Source organism: Nannospalax galili, unplaced genomic scaffold (assembly GCF_000622305.1).
Source record: "Nannospalax galili isolate Female #2095 unplaced genomic scaffold, S.galili_v1.0 scaffold526, whole genome shotgun sequence".
NCBI classification, from domain to species: Eukaryota; Metazoa; Chordata; class Mammalia; order Rodentia; family Spalacidae; genus Nannospalax; species Nannospalax galili.
In genome coordinates, this window is record NW_008354013.1 from 128,305 (window position 1) to 144,883 (window position 16,579).

At 50.2% G+C, this 16,579-nt stretch overlaps 1 protein-coding gene across 2 annotated transcripts in view; it reads right to left on the reverse strand.

Moving 5' to 3' along the window:
- The window catches only part of Bace2 (beta-secretase 2), a 113,822-nt gene extending 97,829 nt beyond the window's left edge, over positions 1-15,993 (reverse strand). Inside the window, exon 1 of one of the 2 annotated variants that reach the window (XM_008851094.3) lies at positions 15,202-15,985. In XM_008851094.3, the coding sequence (XP_008849316.1) occupies positions 15,202-15,489 (288 nt within the window). In that variant the 5' untranslated portion in view covers positions 15,490-15,985. Of the gene's footprint in view, positions 1-15,201 lie in introns of both variants that reach the window. The other variant, XM_029555027.1, reaches the window with a different exon arrangement.
- Between the last annotated feature and the right edge of the window lie 586 nt (positions 15,994-16,579).

Genomic DNA, 16,579 nt, shown 5'->3' on the forward strand with positions numbered 1-16,579 from the left:
TCCTTAGTTTGTAGGCTTTGTTTTTCAATTTTTAGATTTTTTTCCTTTATGTGTATGTGTGTGGTTTGTGCATATGTATATGCATGTTTATAGGCCCGTGGGGGGTGCTTGTGCACATGTATGTGCGTGCATGTGGAGGCTGGAGATTGGTGTCAGGAATCATAATCGCTCTTCTGCCCTATTCATTGATGCAGGCTCTCTTCATCAAACCCCGAGCTCACTAGCCAGTTTGCTCGGGGACCCTCTGCCTTGCCTTTTAAGGTGCGGATTACATGCAGGAGCTCACTCCCACCTGGTATGTGTGTGGACTTTGCACAAGTGCTGCGTCTACTGGGCTGTCTCCCAGCCCTATTTTTAGACTTTCAAAAAGTTTAAAAACATTTCTGTTAAAAACTAAAGCACAAACACACAGGCTACACTAGGCTAATCTAGGGTCAGGTTCGTCCGTACCACAGCTTAACTCCTTCACACCTTTCCCTCTGGGACACGCTGCCTGGAGCTGCCATACTCTAGTAACACCACCTTCTGGAACCGCTCCTGAAAGGCCTGCCTGGGCTGTGCATAGTTAACTTTTTATCATACAAGAGAATAGGCACGCTCTAAAATAACAATAAAAAGTACAGTAAACACATAGGTTGTCAGAGCTGTTTATTGCCATTATCAATATTACATAGTGTGCCTGTGTTGCTATACTTTAACGACAGGTAGAGCAGGAGGCTTGTTTACACTAGCCTTACCATGAACATGACAGCCACGTCTTGTGCCAAGACCTCACAATGGCTATGGTGTCAAGGCAGCAAGACCTGCTCAGCCCTATTATGATCTTATGGACAACCACTGTACATGCTGTCTGTCGAGCAAAATGCCCTATGCCTTATGACTGTACTTAAGAATTGGTGTCACACCTATATCAAGCTTCTGCCCTCCAAGGCTCAGGGATCACTGTGGAAGAGGGGGTAGAAAGATTCTAAGAGCCAGAAGGGGTGGCTGACCACAAGAAAACAGTTTGCCAGACAGCTGGTCTGGAACTCGCAGCAATGGTGACGGCACGCACAAGACCCATGCAAGCTCAAACCAGACAAAATCCCAGCACAGACATGGGAAAGCTGTTAAGAAACCCCAACCCAACCTAAGGAATTATTGTCAACTGATGGCTGCTGGGAGGGGAGAGTCCGTCTCTCAAGGATATGAGTCTTGGTAGGTTAACAAGGCTCCAGTGGATGGACCCACACTGAAGGACATTTGGAGGCAAATTAGACTCTATAGCCTCCCCCCAAATTGGGTGAGAGGCGGTGGAGATGTGAGAGCAGATCTAACACCATCAAATTATATTGTATGAAAATCACAAAAATTCAATAAAAAACTAAAAAAAAAAAATCGGTGCCAAAAAGAGTCTAATAAAACTATGACATGACAGTTTTCCAAGTACAAAAGCTACTGGAATGATCTTCCGTTAAACGTGGCTAGGGTTTAGGAAGTCGGTGGATCCCGGACTAGCAGCTGGGACATTCACTGGACCTCTGTTTACAGTACGAGGCACCGCTACACCTAAGGCTTCAAATGTCCCTTCCATGCTCATCTTTCAAGGGTGGGTCTGTGGTTGTTTTTAGCCTCAAGTTTTCCAAGTACAAAAGCTACTGGAATGATCTTCCGTTAAACGTGGCTAGGGTTTAGGAAGTCGGTGGATCCCGGACTAGCAGCTGGGACATTCACTGGACCTCTGTTTACAGTACGAGGCACCGCTACACCTAAGGCTTCAAATGTCCCTTCCATGCTCATCTTTCAAGGGTGGGTCTGTGGTTGTTTTTAGCCTCAAACACAATCTCCCTTCACCCCCAGCCACTCTCTCCTGCTCAATGCCTCACATATCACACTGTCATCTTCTAGAAAAGGTTCAAAGCACAGCCCAGCCCTAGAGACCACTTGAGCCTGACTCACAGAGGTATTCAGGACTGGATTCGAGATGCTGCAGGGCAGGTAGGAGTTTAAAAGAAAGTTTTTATGACTCTGGGTCTGAAATACTAAGTATACTCGGTGGTAGGCAATACTGGTTTCAGCCCAGGAGTGACAGAAACGGGTGATGGTACGCAGTGGCCTTGGCTTAGCCTCAGCACCGCTGGCTGTGACTGTTTGATATTTGGTATCACTTTTCAGAGACCCCAGGGGATGGGTTCCAGCTGCCTACCCCTGTGACTGTCTGTCTCCCCTGCATACACAGCTCTCCCCAAAACTCCTGGGGTAAAACGTCCCAAGTAAACCAAGCTCACTCATCCCCTCATTCCTGTCCAGAGGGCTCCAAATGAAGGTACTACTGAACAACATATACAATGTTGTAAGCGTTCCCTACCATCCCCCCAAGCCCTAGGCCCTCAGACGTTAATTTTCCTTTCTAATAAGAAACTGTCCAGGCCACCCATATTTAATAAACAGTCCCTTCTTCAGTTCACCCCTCACACGCACTGTCCATAAGTAATGTAGAATGTCTATACAATACGACCGTACCCCGAAGCATGTTTGTTAGAGCAGAGGAGAGAGGCTCTCCTGGTAGGCGGGGTTTGGGATGTGGCCGCCCCAGCCCTCTAACAGGGCACCCAGGACAGGATGTCTGCACAGCCAGCTCACCCTGGAGCACTTGGTCCCGATTCTCCACACTGGTCCCTCTCACCAGGCAGGCCCAGCTCTGAGTGCACCTGCTCAGCGGCATCTGTCCCAGAGTCTCTGCTTGCTGACAGTCTACTCCTTCCCACACCGTGCCAGTTCCCAGGCTGCACTGCGGCACAGCACTTCTCAAATGCACTGTTTGCTTTCTTTACAATCTGTCTTCCTAACACGAACATAGCCTGTGTAAAAACAAGGACCTTCTCTGTGTAGTTAACTGTCAATCCCAGGGCTTAGAACAAGCTCAGTACACAGGAGGGACTAAATAAACATGCTCAGTAAAGGACCGCTCATCTTTCTGAGACTAGCTCAATGCGCCTTCCTTTGTTTGACCCTGATCAGTCCAGGTAAAATGATTTTCTACTCTGCTAAGGTCTCACCGTGTCTGTTGATAAACACATGGTTCCAGGGACAGGGGAAGGTGGTAAGGGTGGTGATCACAGGTGCCTGCACACAGAGGCTGGGCTACTTCCCCCTGAGCCCACACAGTTTCCACTGGTCATTCTCCTTCCACTGGTCTGGGCAGCTGCTCCAGGCTAGCCCATGAGCAGCATGTTTAACAGGACGTCTCACCCTCAGACCAGATTCTTCCTTGCATAGCACCATCCTGTGAAACACAGGTTTCTGACCACCATCTCTGACCTCACCTAGTAGAGGTGACACATCTGGGCTGTGACATCCCCAAAGTTCCCCACATGCTGCCCCATGTCCTCTGAGCAGAATATATTCACCCCAAGCTAAGTACCACCTAGGTTAGCCCATTGCCACTCCTGAGATGACTCTTCTCGCCCTCTGGGGAAGGAGAGAAGGTGTGACTGGGGGGTGACGGAGCCTTTGGATGGGAGAACAGGGCTCAGATTCCATTGGGATAAAGACTGGTTGTTAGATGTCTGCCTTTCTGTTTTTTGTCAAGTGTTTGGTTTGGTTGTTTCTATGTTCACTGGAACTTGACTTTTCTGAACTAAGATTTCTGGAACTTTTCTTAACCCATGGCTGATACTGTACTAAAGACTTGATGAAACTGACAGTTGCTCCTCATGAACCATAAATGTACATTTTATCTGAACAGAACCTGACACCCTGGGAAGGCAGGAGCATTGAAGAGGGACATACATCTTGCCTGTCACCCCTGAGGTGTGTTGCTGGTAGATCAACTTCCCTGAGCCTGCTTCTGTGTGTGTGTGTGTGTGTGTGTGTGTGTGTGCGTGTGTGCGGGTGCGGGGAAGTCAGAGGTCAACCTTGGGTATCATTCCTCAGGCTCCTCCCACTGTGTGTTCCCCTTTGGTCTAATGTGCTATAGGCCATGTCCTTGGGTAGTGAAGCTGTGTAAACTCAGAGCAGGCCAGCCCTGAGGTAATGGCAGCCTCTGCTCAGGACACAGATACTTAAATGCTGTTTTGCTGGGCTAGATTCTCTTGCCTTCTCCATGGTGTTCCCACACAGGTGTGCATTCGACCCATGAGTTACAGGGTGCTGACAGTCCATTCTCCAGTTCAGAAGAGCTCATTTCAAGGAATCTCCAGGGCTGGGGAGATGCTCAGTAGTTAAGAGCACTGGCCGCTCTTGCAGAGGACCCAGGCTCAGTTCCTAGCACCCGTATTAGGCAGCTCACAAACACCTATAACTCCAGGCCAGGGGATCCAATGCCCTCTTCTGGCCTCCACCAGCACACGCAGCACACACGTGCATATATAACTGCACTCACACACCTATACACATAAATAAAAATAAAAAACCAAATCTTTAAAAGATGTAAAAACAAATAGCTAAGAAATGGAAACAACCTAATGTTCCTCAAATGATTAATGGATAATGAAAATGTGTACATTTCCATAGTGCGGCTCTACTCAGCAGTGGAAAAACAAAACCATGGAATTTTCAGGTAAATGGATGGAACTAGAAACTGTTATACTAAGTGAAGTAACAGACTCAGAAAAACAAGCAACTTATGTTCTCTCATTTGTAGATCTAAGCTCCAAATCCTTATATGTGAGTGTATATCCTGATGTGACCTCAGGAGCCAGGAAAATGGACAGAAACCGAGGGGGTGAAGGGGAAAGAGCTTGAGAGAGGAGTAACAGGAGGCCCGAGGTATCAAGGGGAAATGGGGGCACTTCAACTATGGAGGGAGGAGAGAGGGTTATACAAGGGGAGAGAGAGGAGAGGTAAATGACACTTAGGTGGTGGGAAAAACCAGAGGAAATGTACTAGTTCAAAAGCCTAATGCAAAATACACATATATATTTATATGCATATATAAATATGTGTATAACTGATGGCTATATTATATAAAATGCACATCATATATATATATATATTATATATATATATATATGATGTGGCTACATAACAAAAAAACACAGTGCCAGGCAGGAGAAACCTCCCTTCAAGTTGTTGGTCAGGGTAGTCCCAAAATAACACAGGCTATTGCCACAGCCTTTGAGTGCCTCCCCGAACTTGAAGTAAAGCCCTACTGCTAAAGACAGCATGCACTTCAGACACACAACTTGGAGCAATGGAGCCGGAACTGACCTGGAAGCTCCTCCCTGAAGACGAGCTCTCATGGTATCAGAGGACACTATGCAAGCTCAAGGGAGAAAACCAATCAATGGCCCTACCCAGCCATAAAGCCTAATAAACAACGCCGGTATCAGAGGAGAAAACCAATCAATGGCCCTACCCAGCCATAAAGCCTAATAAACAACGACTGGCCCAGCAAACATCGCTATTGGTGCAGTAGTGATAGCTTTATCTTGGAGGTAATCAACAGCTGTCTAACTGGATGTAAAGCCCTTTCAATTGGAGAGAACTCACGTGTGGCACCGTAAACATAGCCAAATATACATGGCTGGAGAGGTCATAGATCCTGGAGAAAATCCTACTTTTGTCACATCCCTAGACCTATGTAATTTCTTACTATATTCTAAATATGTGTTTATGTATTTACAGACAACTGGGCCTCTCACCAGTTATCCAAGATGCTTCGTTTTGCAACAGATGGAGGCTGCCACAGAGCTCCACGGCCGGTTCCAGAAGGCAGAGAACAAGTGCCTGTGAGGTGACAAGCCCTACGTGACACGTGTGCAATGCAACCTCTTTTCAGGGGACAACAGTAGAACAAGGGGCAGAACAGATATTAAGGCATCTCCCAACTTCCCCAGCGAAGCTGCAGCAGATGGTGATCGACCCAAAAAGCCACAACTGGCCAGAGTGTAGAAAATGAGAAACTGCAGAGTGTGTGTCCCTGGATAGGACTCCGATACCGAACCTCTGCCACCCCGGGCTCAGGGCCACTGTGGAAGAGGGGGCGGAAAGACTGTAAGAGCCAGGGACGGTGGATGACCAGAAGGAAACAGTTTTCCAGGTGCTTAGGCAGTTGCTCGTATGAACTTACATATGGTGACAGTATGTATAAGACCCATGCAAACTCAAACCAGACAAACACCCAGCATAGATCTGGGGAAATGGGTAGGAAGCCCCAACCTTAGCTGAGGAGCTATTGGCTACCAATGATGATTTCTGGGAGAGGGAGAGTTGGTTTCAAGGGAGCGATGCTAGATAGGTTGACCAGGCTCCAGTGGACGGACTCATACCTAGGGATATTTGGGGACACAAACTTGTCTTACATAAGCATATATGAGAGAATGCATGAAATCCAGTGGGGGGGAGGCTATGGGAGGGGTACAGATGGGGAGGGAGTCTAAATATGACAAGATATATTGTACAGAACGCCAAGATATACGCCAGGTATGGTGGCACATGCCTTTAATCCCAGCACTCAGGAGACAGAGGCAGGAAGATCTCTGTGAGTTCAAGGCCAGCCTGGTCTACATAGTGAGTTCAGGCCAGCTGGGGCTACAGGGAGACCCTGTCTCAAAAACCAAAAAAATTAAAGAAAGAAATTTGAAGAAACTCAATTTAAAAATTTATTTTTAAAAAAGTTTTAGGTGGTTAAAAAAAACAACATGTAAATATGAAAATAAAGGGCTTTCAGGGTGTGTGTGGGGGGTCTCAATTTCCTCATCAGCACAGCTCCAGAGAGCACAAGGGAGCCTACAGTCACTGCTTTAGCAAAACGAGCAGTCTCACTGGAGAGGGGTGGCAGCTCAGGGTGTCACCACACCACACAGAACAACTCTGTCTGCACTGCCTCTGTGCAGCAGCCACACTGAGCAGGCCCTAGAGCTCCTGCCACAGCAGGACACAGTCACACAGGGCTGGGGAGGTGGGGGGTGGTCAGGTACCTGCAGAAGGAGACGGAGCCTCTGGGCTTCCCACCTGCTCAGCACAAGGAAGCTTGGGGAACGCTGTCTGCTTGAGGCCAAGAGATTTCTTAAGTGGACAAACAGAGGGACACACCCAATGACACGTCTAGGGAGATAAGGACTGACCATTCTGCGAAGGACATCATGGACAGAGGAGGCCAGGGACTCTGCAGTGGCCTCCAGACAGGGGTCTAAGAATGGAAGCCAGGCAGGCCGACAGGATGCCCAGGAGACTCTTGGGCCTGCTGAAGCAGTTCACCCAGGAAGCGTGGACGGGGTCCCAAGGCAGCCCTGGTCCTTGATCAGCCGGCTGGTTCCGGGGAGGACACGTCTAGGGAGATAAGGACTGACCATTCTGTGAAGGACATCACGGACAGAGGAGGCCAGGGCCTCTGCAGTGGCCTCCAGACAGGGGTCTAAGAATGGAAGCCAGGCAGGCAGACAGGATGTCCAGGAGACTCTTGGGCCTGCTGAAGCAGTTCACCCAGGAAGCATGGACGGGGTCCCAAGGCAGCCCTGGTCCTTGATCAGCCGGCTGGTTCCGGGCAGCGATGGCTCCAAACGCAGCCTGTGAGCCAGCAGTGGCCGGTACCTCTGCTGCCAGGGACGCTAACCTGCCTTTCAGCAGATCCCCCGCTGACTCATCAGAGGTTCTTGCCAACAGAACAGAACATGATGGAGGAGGGTCAGGGCCTCCAGATGAGAGCTCAGATCACTGGGTAAAATTCTGCAGTCTACAGATGGGAAAATGGAGGATCCGCCGGGTTAAACAACTTGCCTCCAACACCCAGTGTCCAGCACGTAGCAGATGGGGGCTCAGCACTGAAGGGGTTGTGCACACCACGCCACAGAGACACACTTGCTGCCCAGAGTGCTTCCAAAGGGAAAAACTCTTAGCACCAAACAAGGATAGAGAAGGCTCTCAATGTCCCTCAAAAACTTCTAGAATCTATGCCCACCTTTACCAAGACATGACTTTAAATCTAGCAACAAATCTTCGCCTCCAAACTGGGTCCAGACCCATGACTTCTGGTATCGCCAAAACCCAGGAAACCTTTTGACTGAATGATCTTGCGTGCGTGCACACACACACACACACACACACACACACACACACACCTGGACATGTCTATACATAGAACCTTCTGGAAGGGAATCTGCATGACTGGAATACAGAACCCAGTGGTAATTTGTAGGGGCCGGTGGCAAACTGCAGTTGAGGTAGTGGGCTGTTCTTAGCAGCCAGGCAAAACTGTCCTCTGTGACACTCTCAGGCTAGTGTGAGGTGGAGGGAGATGCCTCCTGTTGCACGTACAGCTCCCTGGAATGACGGCGCTGGCCCAGGGCATCATTGCCTTTCTGTCACTTCCTGCAAGACAGCCCTCTGTCTTCCCGACATGGCAGCACTGACACCGTGTGTTTCCAGATTCAAGAATACAATGTGCCAGATAATAAAACCCACAAACATTCACCCTGAGACCTGGCGGCAGCAGATGGCCAACATTCACTCAAAAGCAAACCTACTGATTTTATTCCCCTCATGTGGTCATGTCAGCATGACCAAGCACTTTTGCTTCTTTTGAGAATTCTGAAATGTGACCAATTTTATTGGACAGCAAGAAGTAAAATACCAAATAGTCCTGGGTAAGGAAACGACCTGGGGGAGGTGTCGAGATGGCTCAGCAAGTAAAGTAACTTGCCTACCAAGCTTGATGGTCTGAGTTTGATCCCCAGAATCCACATGGTAGGAGAGAATCAACTCCCACAAGTTGTCCTCTGACCCCCACACTCGTGTCATGGCATACATACACATACACACACACACACACACACACACACACACACACACACACACACAAAGTAACACATTTTTCCTGAAGGAGACACTAAGGTCAGATGGAGAGGTACTTGTCACCCATAGGCAGGGCCACCCTGAGCCTGCTGTACTCTGAGTGGGGGTGGGGCAGGCATCCACAGTTCCTAGTGCCGGTGGACCCTGAACCCAAAGACCAAAGAAGCCAGAGGCTGAGATGCAGACTAAACCCCAAGGTATGTTATCAGACACTGTGAGGAGAAACGCATCAGCTCTGAGCTCCAACTTATAAAATAGTGAATATTCTAGTTTAATATAGTGGGACTGCTTCAGACTTCATGTGGAAATGTGTTCTCCACTATGAGACCGGAAGAGGCCGGACCTTTAGAAGGATCCAGATTCTGCTGTCCTGAGTCTATGAACCCATTCATAAGCTAAGGGAGTAACAGGTGAAAGCTGTCTTGGGAGGAACCAGTTTGGTTGGGGCTTTATGTGATGCCTGGGGACAGCGCCAACAGGAGGCTTCTACAGATTCAGCCCTTCAGCCTGAGACCAGAACCCGAAGCCAAAATAAACGTCTTTGTAACGTCTCAGTCTTCGGTATCTTGTTATTAACAGAAAGCAAACAACCGGTGACAGCTAACCCTAGCCTTTCTCTTCAGTATTTAGTTAGCAAAGGCCAGCAAACACTGTGAAGGGAATGGAGGAAGCTAAGCCAGAACAGGTTAGGCCAAGCCACCTCCTCCACAGGAAGCCAGATACTCAGGGTGTGTCAGGAAGCAGTCCTGAACAGACTTCCATCCTGATTCTTGGGATATGGCAGGTGCTTAACAAAGTCTTTAAACTTCTCAACTTGAGTATTTACTACCTGTAGGAGTTTAAATACTGTTGATCTGAGCTAACAGAAGTTGGGTGGGTTTCAACCATGACACAGGAATTCCGGCAACTCTAGAATGAGGCTTCATGACAAGAGATATGTTGAACCTTCACATGACCACTGTCCAATGGGGATGCAGAGGGCAATGGAGACTCTCCCTCCTCCTCCACTTCACTCTCCTGCCACAGGCCCCTGACGGACACAGTACCCAAGTCACCATTTGCTCATGAAATCTAGTGAACATGACATTTGAGTTCCAAGTTGAAATCACTGGTAACTAACACATGGGATCCATAGAATAGTAAATTTAGTATGAACTTGGGGGTGGACCTGTGTGCCCCTAAGTGATATATATCACTTAAGGACAGGGACATGCTCCAAGATGTGATCTTTGGCAATTTTGCCATTGTGAAAATATCAAAGGGTACTTAGCAGACTTAGTATGACGGATAGAATTGTCAAATTGACAGAACCTAGAGTCCCTTGGGAGGGTGTCTGGTCATGTCTGTTAGGGATGGGACCATTGCTTGGCTGGGATCCTGGGCTGTATAAACAAAGGGAGCTGTGTACTTCCTGTGAATTTGATGAAACCAGCTGCTTTAATTTCCAACCACCTTGACGTCCCCACCATGATGGACCATACCTTGAACTTTGAGCCAGAATAAATCTTCTCCCATAAGCTGCTTTCCAGATTATTTTATCATAGCAACAGGAAGAGAAATGAAACCAGATGACATCACCAGACAAAAGAGTTTTATGAGACCACCACTGTCTACACAGTCCGTTTCTTTTTATATATATTTTATTATTTTTATTTTATGCATATGAGTGTAATGCATGCACGTAGGTAGGTGCACTACTGTGTCGTAAAGTGCCCATGGAGGTCAGAAGAGGGTGTCAGATCCCCTGAAACTGGAATTGCGGATGGCTGTTAACCATCACGTGGGTGCTGGGAACTCCTGGGTCCTCTGCAAGAGCAGTTAGTGCTCTTAACCTCTGAGCCATCTCGGCAGCCCTGCAGTTCATTTCTGATCAAAATTTTATTATGTCACGCATGAGCGCATGTTGAAGACCCAACCCCAGAACCTGGTTTGCAAAGTGGGTCTTTGAAGATATAAGCAAATTAAGAGGAATTTATACACAAATCCGTGTAGAAGGAGGCAGAAGCTGCAGAGGTACAGCTCCAAGTCCAGGAACACTGAGGACCGTCAGCTGCTCTCCAGTACGCAGGGACGGACCCTCCCCTGGCGCCTCCTGAGGGAGAATATTCCCATTGCTGACACTAGTTTTGGACTTCCAGAACGGTGAGAGGACAGATTTCAATTGTTTCAAACTTTGGTTTACGCTGGTTTGTTACGGAAGCCTGAAGAAAGTAATACAGATGAATTGAATCATTCACCATGGAGGGTGGGGGGTGGGGGGCTCAGGGAGGGGAACCACCTGCCCCCGGTCATCAGTGAGACATGAAAGTACTTGGACACCCTCAACAACACAAAGCCATTCAGAAATGAAAGACGGCTTTTATTCAAAAGTCACTGTCACTAAGACAGTGGAACCCCCTTTTCAGTAGCACAGGATGTGGACGGGAACTGGGCAGACGAACCTGCCCCTCCATGGTGTGACCCTGGAAACAGGTCTCAACTTTACAAGTCTCAGTTTCCCCAACTGAAGTTGAATGCTTGTACAGTCTTTGTGGGAACTTAAGAGAATTCAGCAAACGAAGCTGGGTGAAAAGCTTAGCAGGAAGAACTGAGGAGGCTCACGCCGTAGAGCACCTGACTAGTGTGAGTTCGAGCCCACACACCACCCAAAGAAACCCAATGCTTTCACATGGCACCCCACGCTCAATAGTCAAGAAATAAAGGTATGTGCTGATGCAGCGGCTGCTGTTCTTGAACTGTGTGCAGTGCTCTAGGCTGAGGGGCCCACCTTTCCCATACTCAGTGATTCTTTCCCTAACCCAGGAGCTCCACCTCTCACCTGGAGGACCTAGGGGTAACTAGCTGTGGAGTTCTGGCCGCCAATCCCATTGGTCTTCTCTTTCATTGTCCAGAGCAGCTCACCTTGTCAGTGGGGTGCATCAGACACCTCTCACCTGCACTGCCTGCCTTTTTCCAGCCTTACTGACAGCGAGCTTAATATGATTTGGGGACCCTGAATGGCTTATTCCAGAAAACAGAAACTCTTAAATTATATAGAGAGGCTCATTCCATGCGTCCAAACTTTGCGCCAAGGGGCTGAAAGATGACCCAGCATATGTGCCAAATCATTTTGTTAAATGTTTACATTTGAAGGCATAAATGGGAAAACAGTTTTGCCATATCAATGCAGACAACAGAAAACCCCAGAGCCCTTTGTCAGCCACCATAAAGCATATAACGTAGACTTTTTCTGCCTTCAGTCAGATTTATTGTGTTAGCATGAAAGTATTTTTAATAGTGGAAATTGCCATAATTATAATCACTTTAGAACACCATTATTATTATTAATAAGACCAAATTGCACCGTTCCAGCCGATGCCGGCTCTCCCGTTAGACAGAAGTCATATAATGGTATCATTGTGTGACCCCGGCTCCCATCTCCATGCCAACGTGGGCCTGCCAGCCAGCACCCAGCTCTGCAGCTCTCTCTCTCTGGATGCTGGGCAGAAGCCTGTGACTTCTCAGAGTCGTGGGCAGGAGTAGAGCCCCAGTTGTTGACAAAATGACATACGGGGCCTTCCCGTAGCACATCAGGGCTCTGCAGCTCTGGCTCCTGCCCAGCCTCCTCAGGTACTCACCTGGACCCAACTACTGCTTAAGTTCTTCCTTAAGGTCAGCCCTGAAAGGGAGGAGGAGTGCTGAGGATGTGGGGGGACTCGAGGTGTAGTCAGGCATGGAAAGCCCCTAGCACTGTGGGGCACGGATCAGGGATCACTGCCTGGGAAGGGCACTTTGAAGTCAAAACCAAGGAATAAGAGCCCAGAGATACGGGGGGAGGGAGGCGTAGATCTGCCTGCAGCTCAGACGTTGGCTTCTGAGGTCTAGCTGCCTGGGTTCTGTGTCCAGCTTCCCCTCTTTGTTGATTTATTGCTCTGGCAAGTCGTTCAAGTTTTCCAAATGTCAGTCCTCCACCCTCAATGCACACAGTAACACTAGGATGAAAGCTGGGTGCTGTGGTGCATGTTTGTAATCCCAGCCCTGGGGAGGGAGACCCAGAAGATCCCTGGGGTTCACTGGCCTGCCAGCCTAACTCATCCCAGTCAGAGATCCTGTCTCCAGAAGGAAAGTGTATGGCTCCAAGGCATAACACTGGAGGTTGACGTGTAGCTTCCACAGGCACACATGCATGTGTACCCCCTAAACTCCTCCACACGTGTGAAAGCTAGGTGGTTAAGGGGTGCTTCTGAGGACCCCAGAGAGGACACACCTGGAGCTCGAAGCAGGGCTCCCCATCTGTGGATCCCTTAGACCCTATCTAGGACTATTAACACCTGAGAAAGTCCTGGTTGAATTTTCAATTACATCTTTCTCCACACCTAAGCAATTTTTATTTTGGGTTTCAGAGAACCAGCAGAAAACAAACGCATGACTCTTGGCCACCAGTGGAGCATCCCACTCTCTGGTTCAGAACTCCTTAGCCAGCTGCACCCCTGCTGTTGTCAGAGACACTAAGGATGGAGAGGTGAACCCGAGCAGGTCACCAAGGTCTAATATTTACAGTGGCAGGGTGTGTGGATCTCACGGTAAAGCAGCTTACCCCACCATCAAGCCAGGGAGGAGCTACGGAATAGTTCCCACCTAAGGCAAAAGTTATATCCGTATTTGTCAAAAAATAGCCTCCTTTAGAAACACATTACAGTTTAACTGAGAAATCATCTTGGGACAAACCACACCCTTGGCTATGTTAAAGAAATGAACATAGGCACTCAACACAGCCTGTTAATTAAATTAATTAAACTTCATCACTGAGTTTAAAGTAAAGGTCACTGAATTAATTACCAAAGGCAAGCTATTACTTAGGAGTTTTTTTGAGAGGTGTTTTCTCTTCCTTAAAGTTTTTTTTTTTTCAACCTGGATTTTTCTGCCTCTGGGCTCCAGCCCTGCAACTGCCCACACCTACTCCACTTCAAGAGAGAGAATTAATTCCCTTCTGCTCTAGGGCCAACAGGCGCTTCTGACCATAAAAGCAGATACTTAGTTTTCAAGTGGAGACTCAGTCAAGGCCCGCTGTCTAAAAGACTTTGTGGGACACAAAAGAGGCCTCTCCTGTCTTCTGTAGTCCTGTAAAAGACAGCTCACAGGATTTGCACCACCCTGGAGGTGCCCTCACATGGTGCTGTGGCTACCCCAGGGGCAGCTAAGCTCCCTCAGCTGACAACAGCCTCCTTCCTCTCCCCACTTCGTCCAGCCTGGGGTGGAGATGGTGTAGAAAGATCTGCACAGTTCCAGAATGAAAGTTTTGAGCAGACAGAATAATACACTCTTGAAGGTTAAAAAAAAAAAACAAAAAAAAAAACTAAACAACTCCTGAAGTTATTCAGCACTTTGCTTTTTTTTGTAAAAGAAAAAAAAAAAGCATTAGCCTGGCGTGTCTCTCTTAACCTCTTGAATAATTTAATTAGAATTATACAGAAGTCATGAGTATTCTATTTATGGACAATCGGGGCATGGAAAACCCAAACCACGATGTTAAAAATAAAAATAAAGTAACTTCACACGGCGTCCGGAACTTGACTTCAAACCACACTTGTACTAGGTAGTTTTAAGAGAGAAGCCGGTCAGATCAAGTCCTAGGCGGTTTCTCCTTCTCCCTCTTAGAGTCCAGTAGCTTGGGAGTTTGCGTTTTTTGCTATAGAAAGTGTTAATAAACAACCGAGCCAGGGTAGAAGCAGGCTGTTTGGACTGAGTTTTGCTTTGGCGTCACCTGGCTCAGCCTGCGTTTCCTCCGGTAGATGGATGGCTTCCTACTTTCCAAACCCACGCGGGTCCAAGCCTCGCAGGATGGGCAGCCGGACAGCTTAGAGGAAGCCAGCAAACCAACTCCAAGAAAGGCAGGCGGGCTCGGAGAGGCGGAGCGCTCCACGCGCGGCAAGGAGCCCCTTCGGAACCTGGCTGCTTTTAGCACAGCTCGCGTAGAAATCTCTTTTAAAGGGTACTGCGCTTTGGAAGCCGGCCAGGCGCCTCTTTAGCATTGAGACAGCATGGCGGGGGGATCAACTCCAAAGATTTCCTCCCCACCTAACTGCATCTCTTCCGAGACCCCCAGGGAGGTACCAACCCTCCCGGAAGGCAGAATCGCTCCCAAAGAGGAAATCCCGCTGGAGGCGCCTTACAGTCCCTCCAGCTGCCCGGCCAGGGCTGGGGAATGGCCAACAAGTTCTGAAACACTTGCTCACACCCCTCAGCTGTGTCCGGGCAGGAGCTGCGCTCCCCACGCGTCCCTAGCGTGCGCCTCCGCTGCCCACCCACCCTGCCTTCTGGGGACAGCTGCTGCTTTAGGGGCGACGTTAGACCCGCGGAGACAGCTCCATCCAGGAGACCCCACACAGCCCGTGGCTGCAGCCCGGAGGGTGTCAGGGGCCGCTGGGCGAGCGCCCACCCACCTACCTTCTGCGGCGGGGTCCCGATCAGCATTTCCAGGTAGTAGCCGCGGCCAGAGTCCCCCTGCAGGTTGTCCACCATAGCCAAGAAGTTGGCGGCGTCTCCCGCCGGCTCCAGGGCGAGCGCCAGGCCATCGGCACCGGGCATCGCGGGGGTCCCGAGCCCCGGAGGGGCCGAAGCCCTATGGCTCGCTGCCGTGGCCACCTGGAGAGGCAGCGTGAAGGGCGCGGGGGCCAGCGCGGGGGCCGCGCGCAGGAGCCACTGGGCCAGCAGCGGGAGCAGCAGCGCGCCCATCCCCGCGGCGGGGACTCAGCGAATGGGAGGACGCGCGCGGCTGCGGGGCCCGGCAGGCGCTGGAGGAGGAAGGGGGATGGGCCGGGGAGAAGGATGCGCCCGGGAGGAGGCTCCCGGCAAGGCGGAGGCGCAGGAGCCGCCCCAGCCCGCGTCGCCAAGTTGAGCAAGTTCCCAGCCGCTGCCCCCTCTGGCGGGCGCCCGCCGCCCCGCAGGAGCCGGCTCTCCCCAAGGTCAAGGCTGGGCGCAGGGCCGGGGTCCGCCCGCGCGCCCAGCACTCCGCCGCGGTCCCGGGCAGCGCCTCTTCCCGGGGAAACTGGAGTGCAGCTTTTCCTCGGAACGTGCCCTGGAGGCCAGGGCCAACGGATGTGACGAGACGCTTCTGATAGCTCCGGGAAAGTTTCAGGAACCCTTAAAGGGGAAGCGAGGTCCCAAATTGGCCTTTTGGCCCCGCGCTCTCCCGGGGCCTGCGCTGTCCCCTCGCTCTGCAGAGGCCGGGATGGCTAGGGTGACTCGGGGGTCAGAGAGCGGAGCCAGGAATCGCAAAGGAGCCCCGCCTTCCCCTGCCGAGCGCGTCTCCGAGGGGGGTCTGGCTTTCCTATGTGCCAGTCTCTGCGTTGGTCTCCTTAGGAGCTGGGGGAACTCTGAAGAGGTCGGAGTGGGAGGGTCAGGTTAGGGGAGGCAGGCCTAGGGGCTTTGGATTCCTCAGCAGGAGGTTGGGCTGCAGCTCCAAGCCTGCTGGGGCTTCCCACTGCGCCCAGCACTGAGGGCTGGGGAGGTGGCATCCACAGCTGCCTTGGAGCTGGTCCTCCTCCTCCGCACCCACGTCCTTAGTGCAGATCCCATGTTACTGGGCGCTGCACTCTCTGACTCCCTGAAGTCCAGCAGTCCACCTAGTAAGTTACTAGGGTCCTACATGACCGCGCTGCCTTCCAACCCTCCTCTTCGCCCTTCCCACAAGCTCAGCCAGCTCTTTCGGATTATCTAATTAGCGTTTGTTTAGCAATCGACACAGAAGCTGCAGAAATTCGTTCAGTAATGCGAGCAAGAATGGCTATTTTATTCCAGGGACTGAATGCAGGGCGGAGGGGGG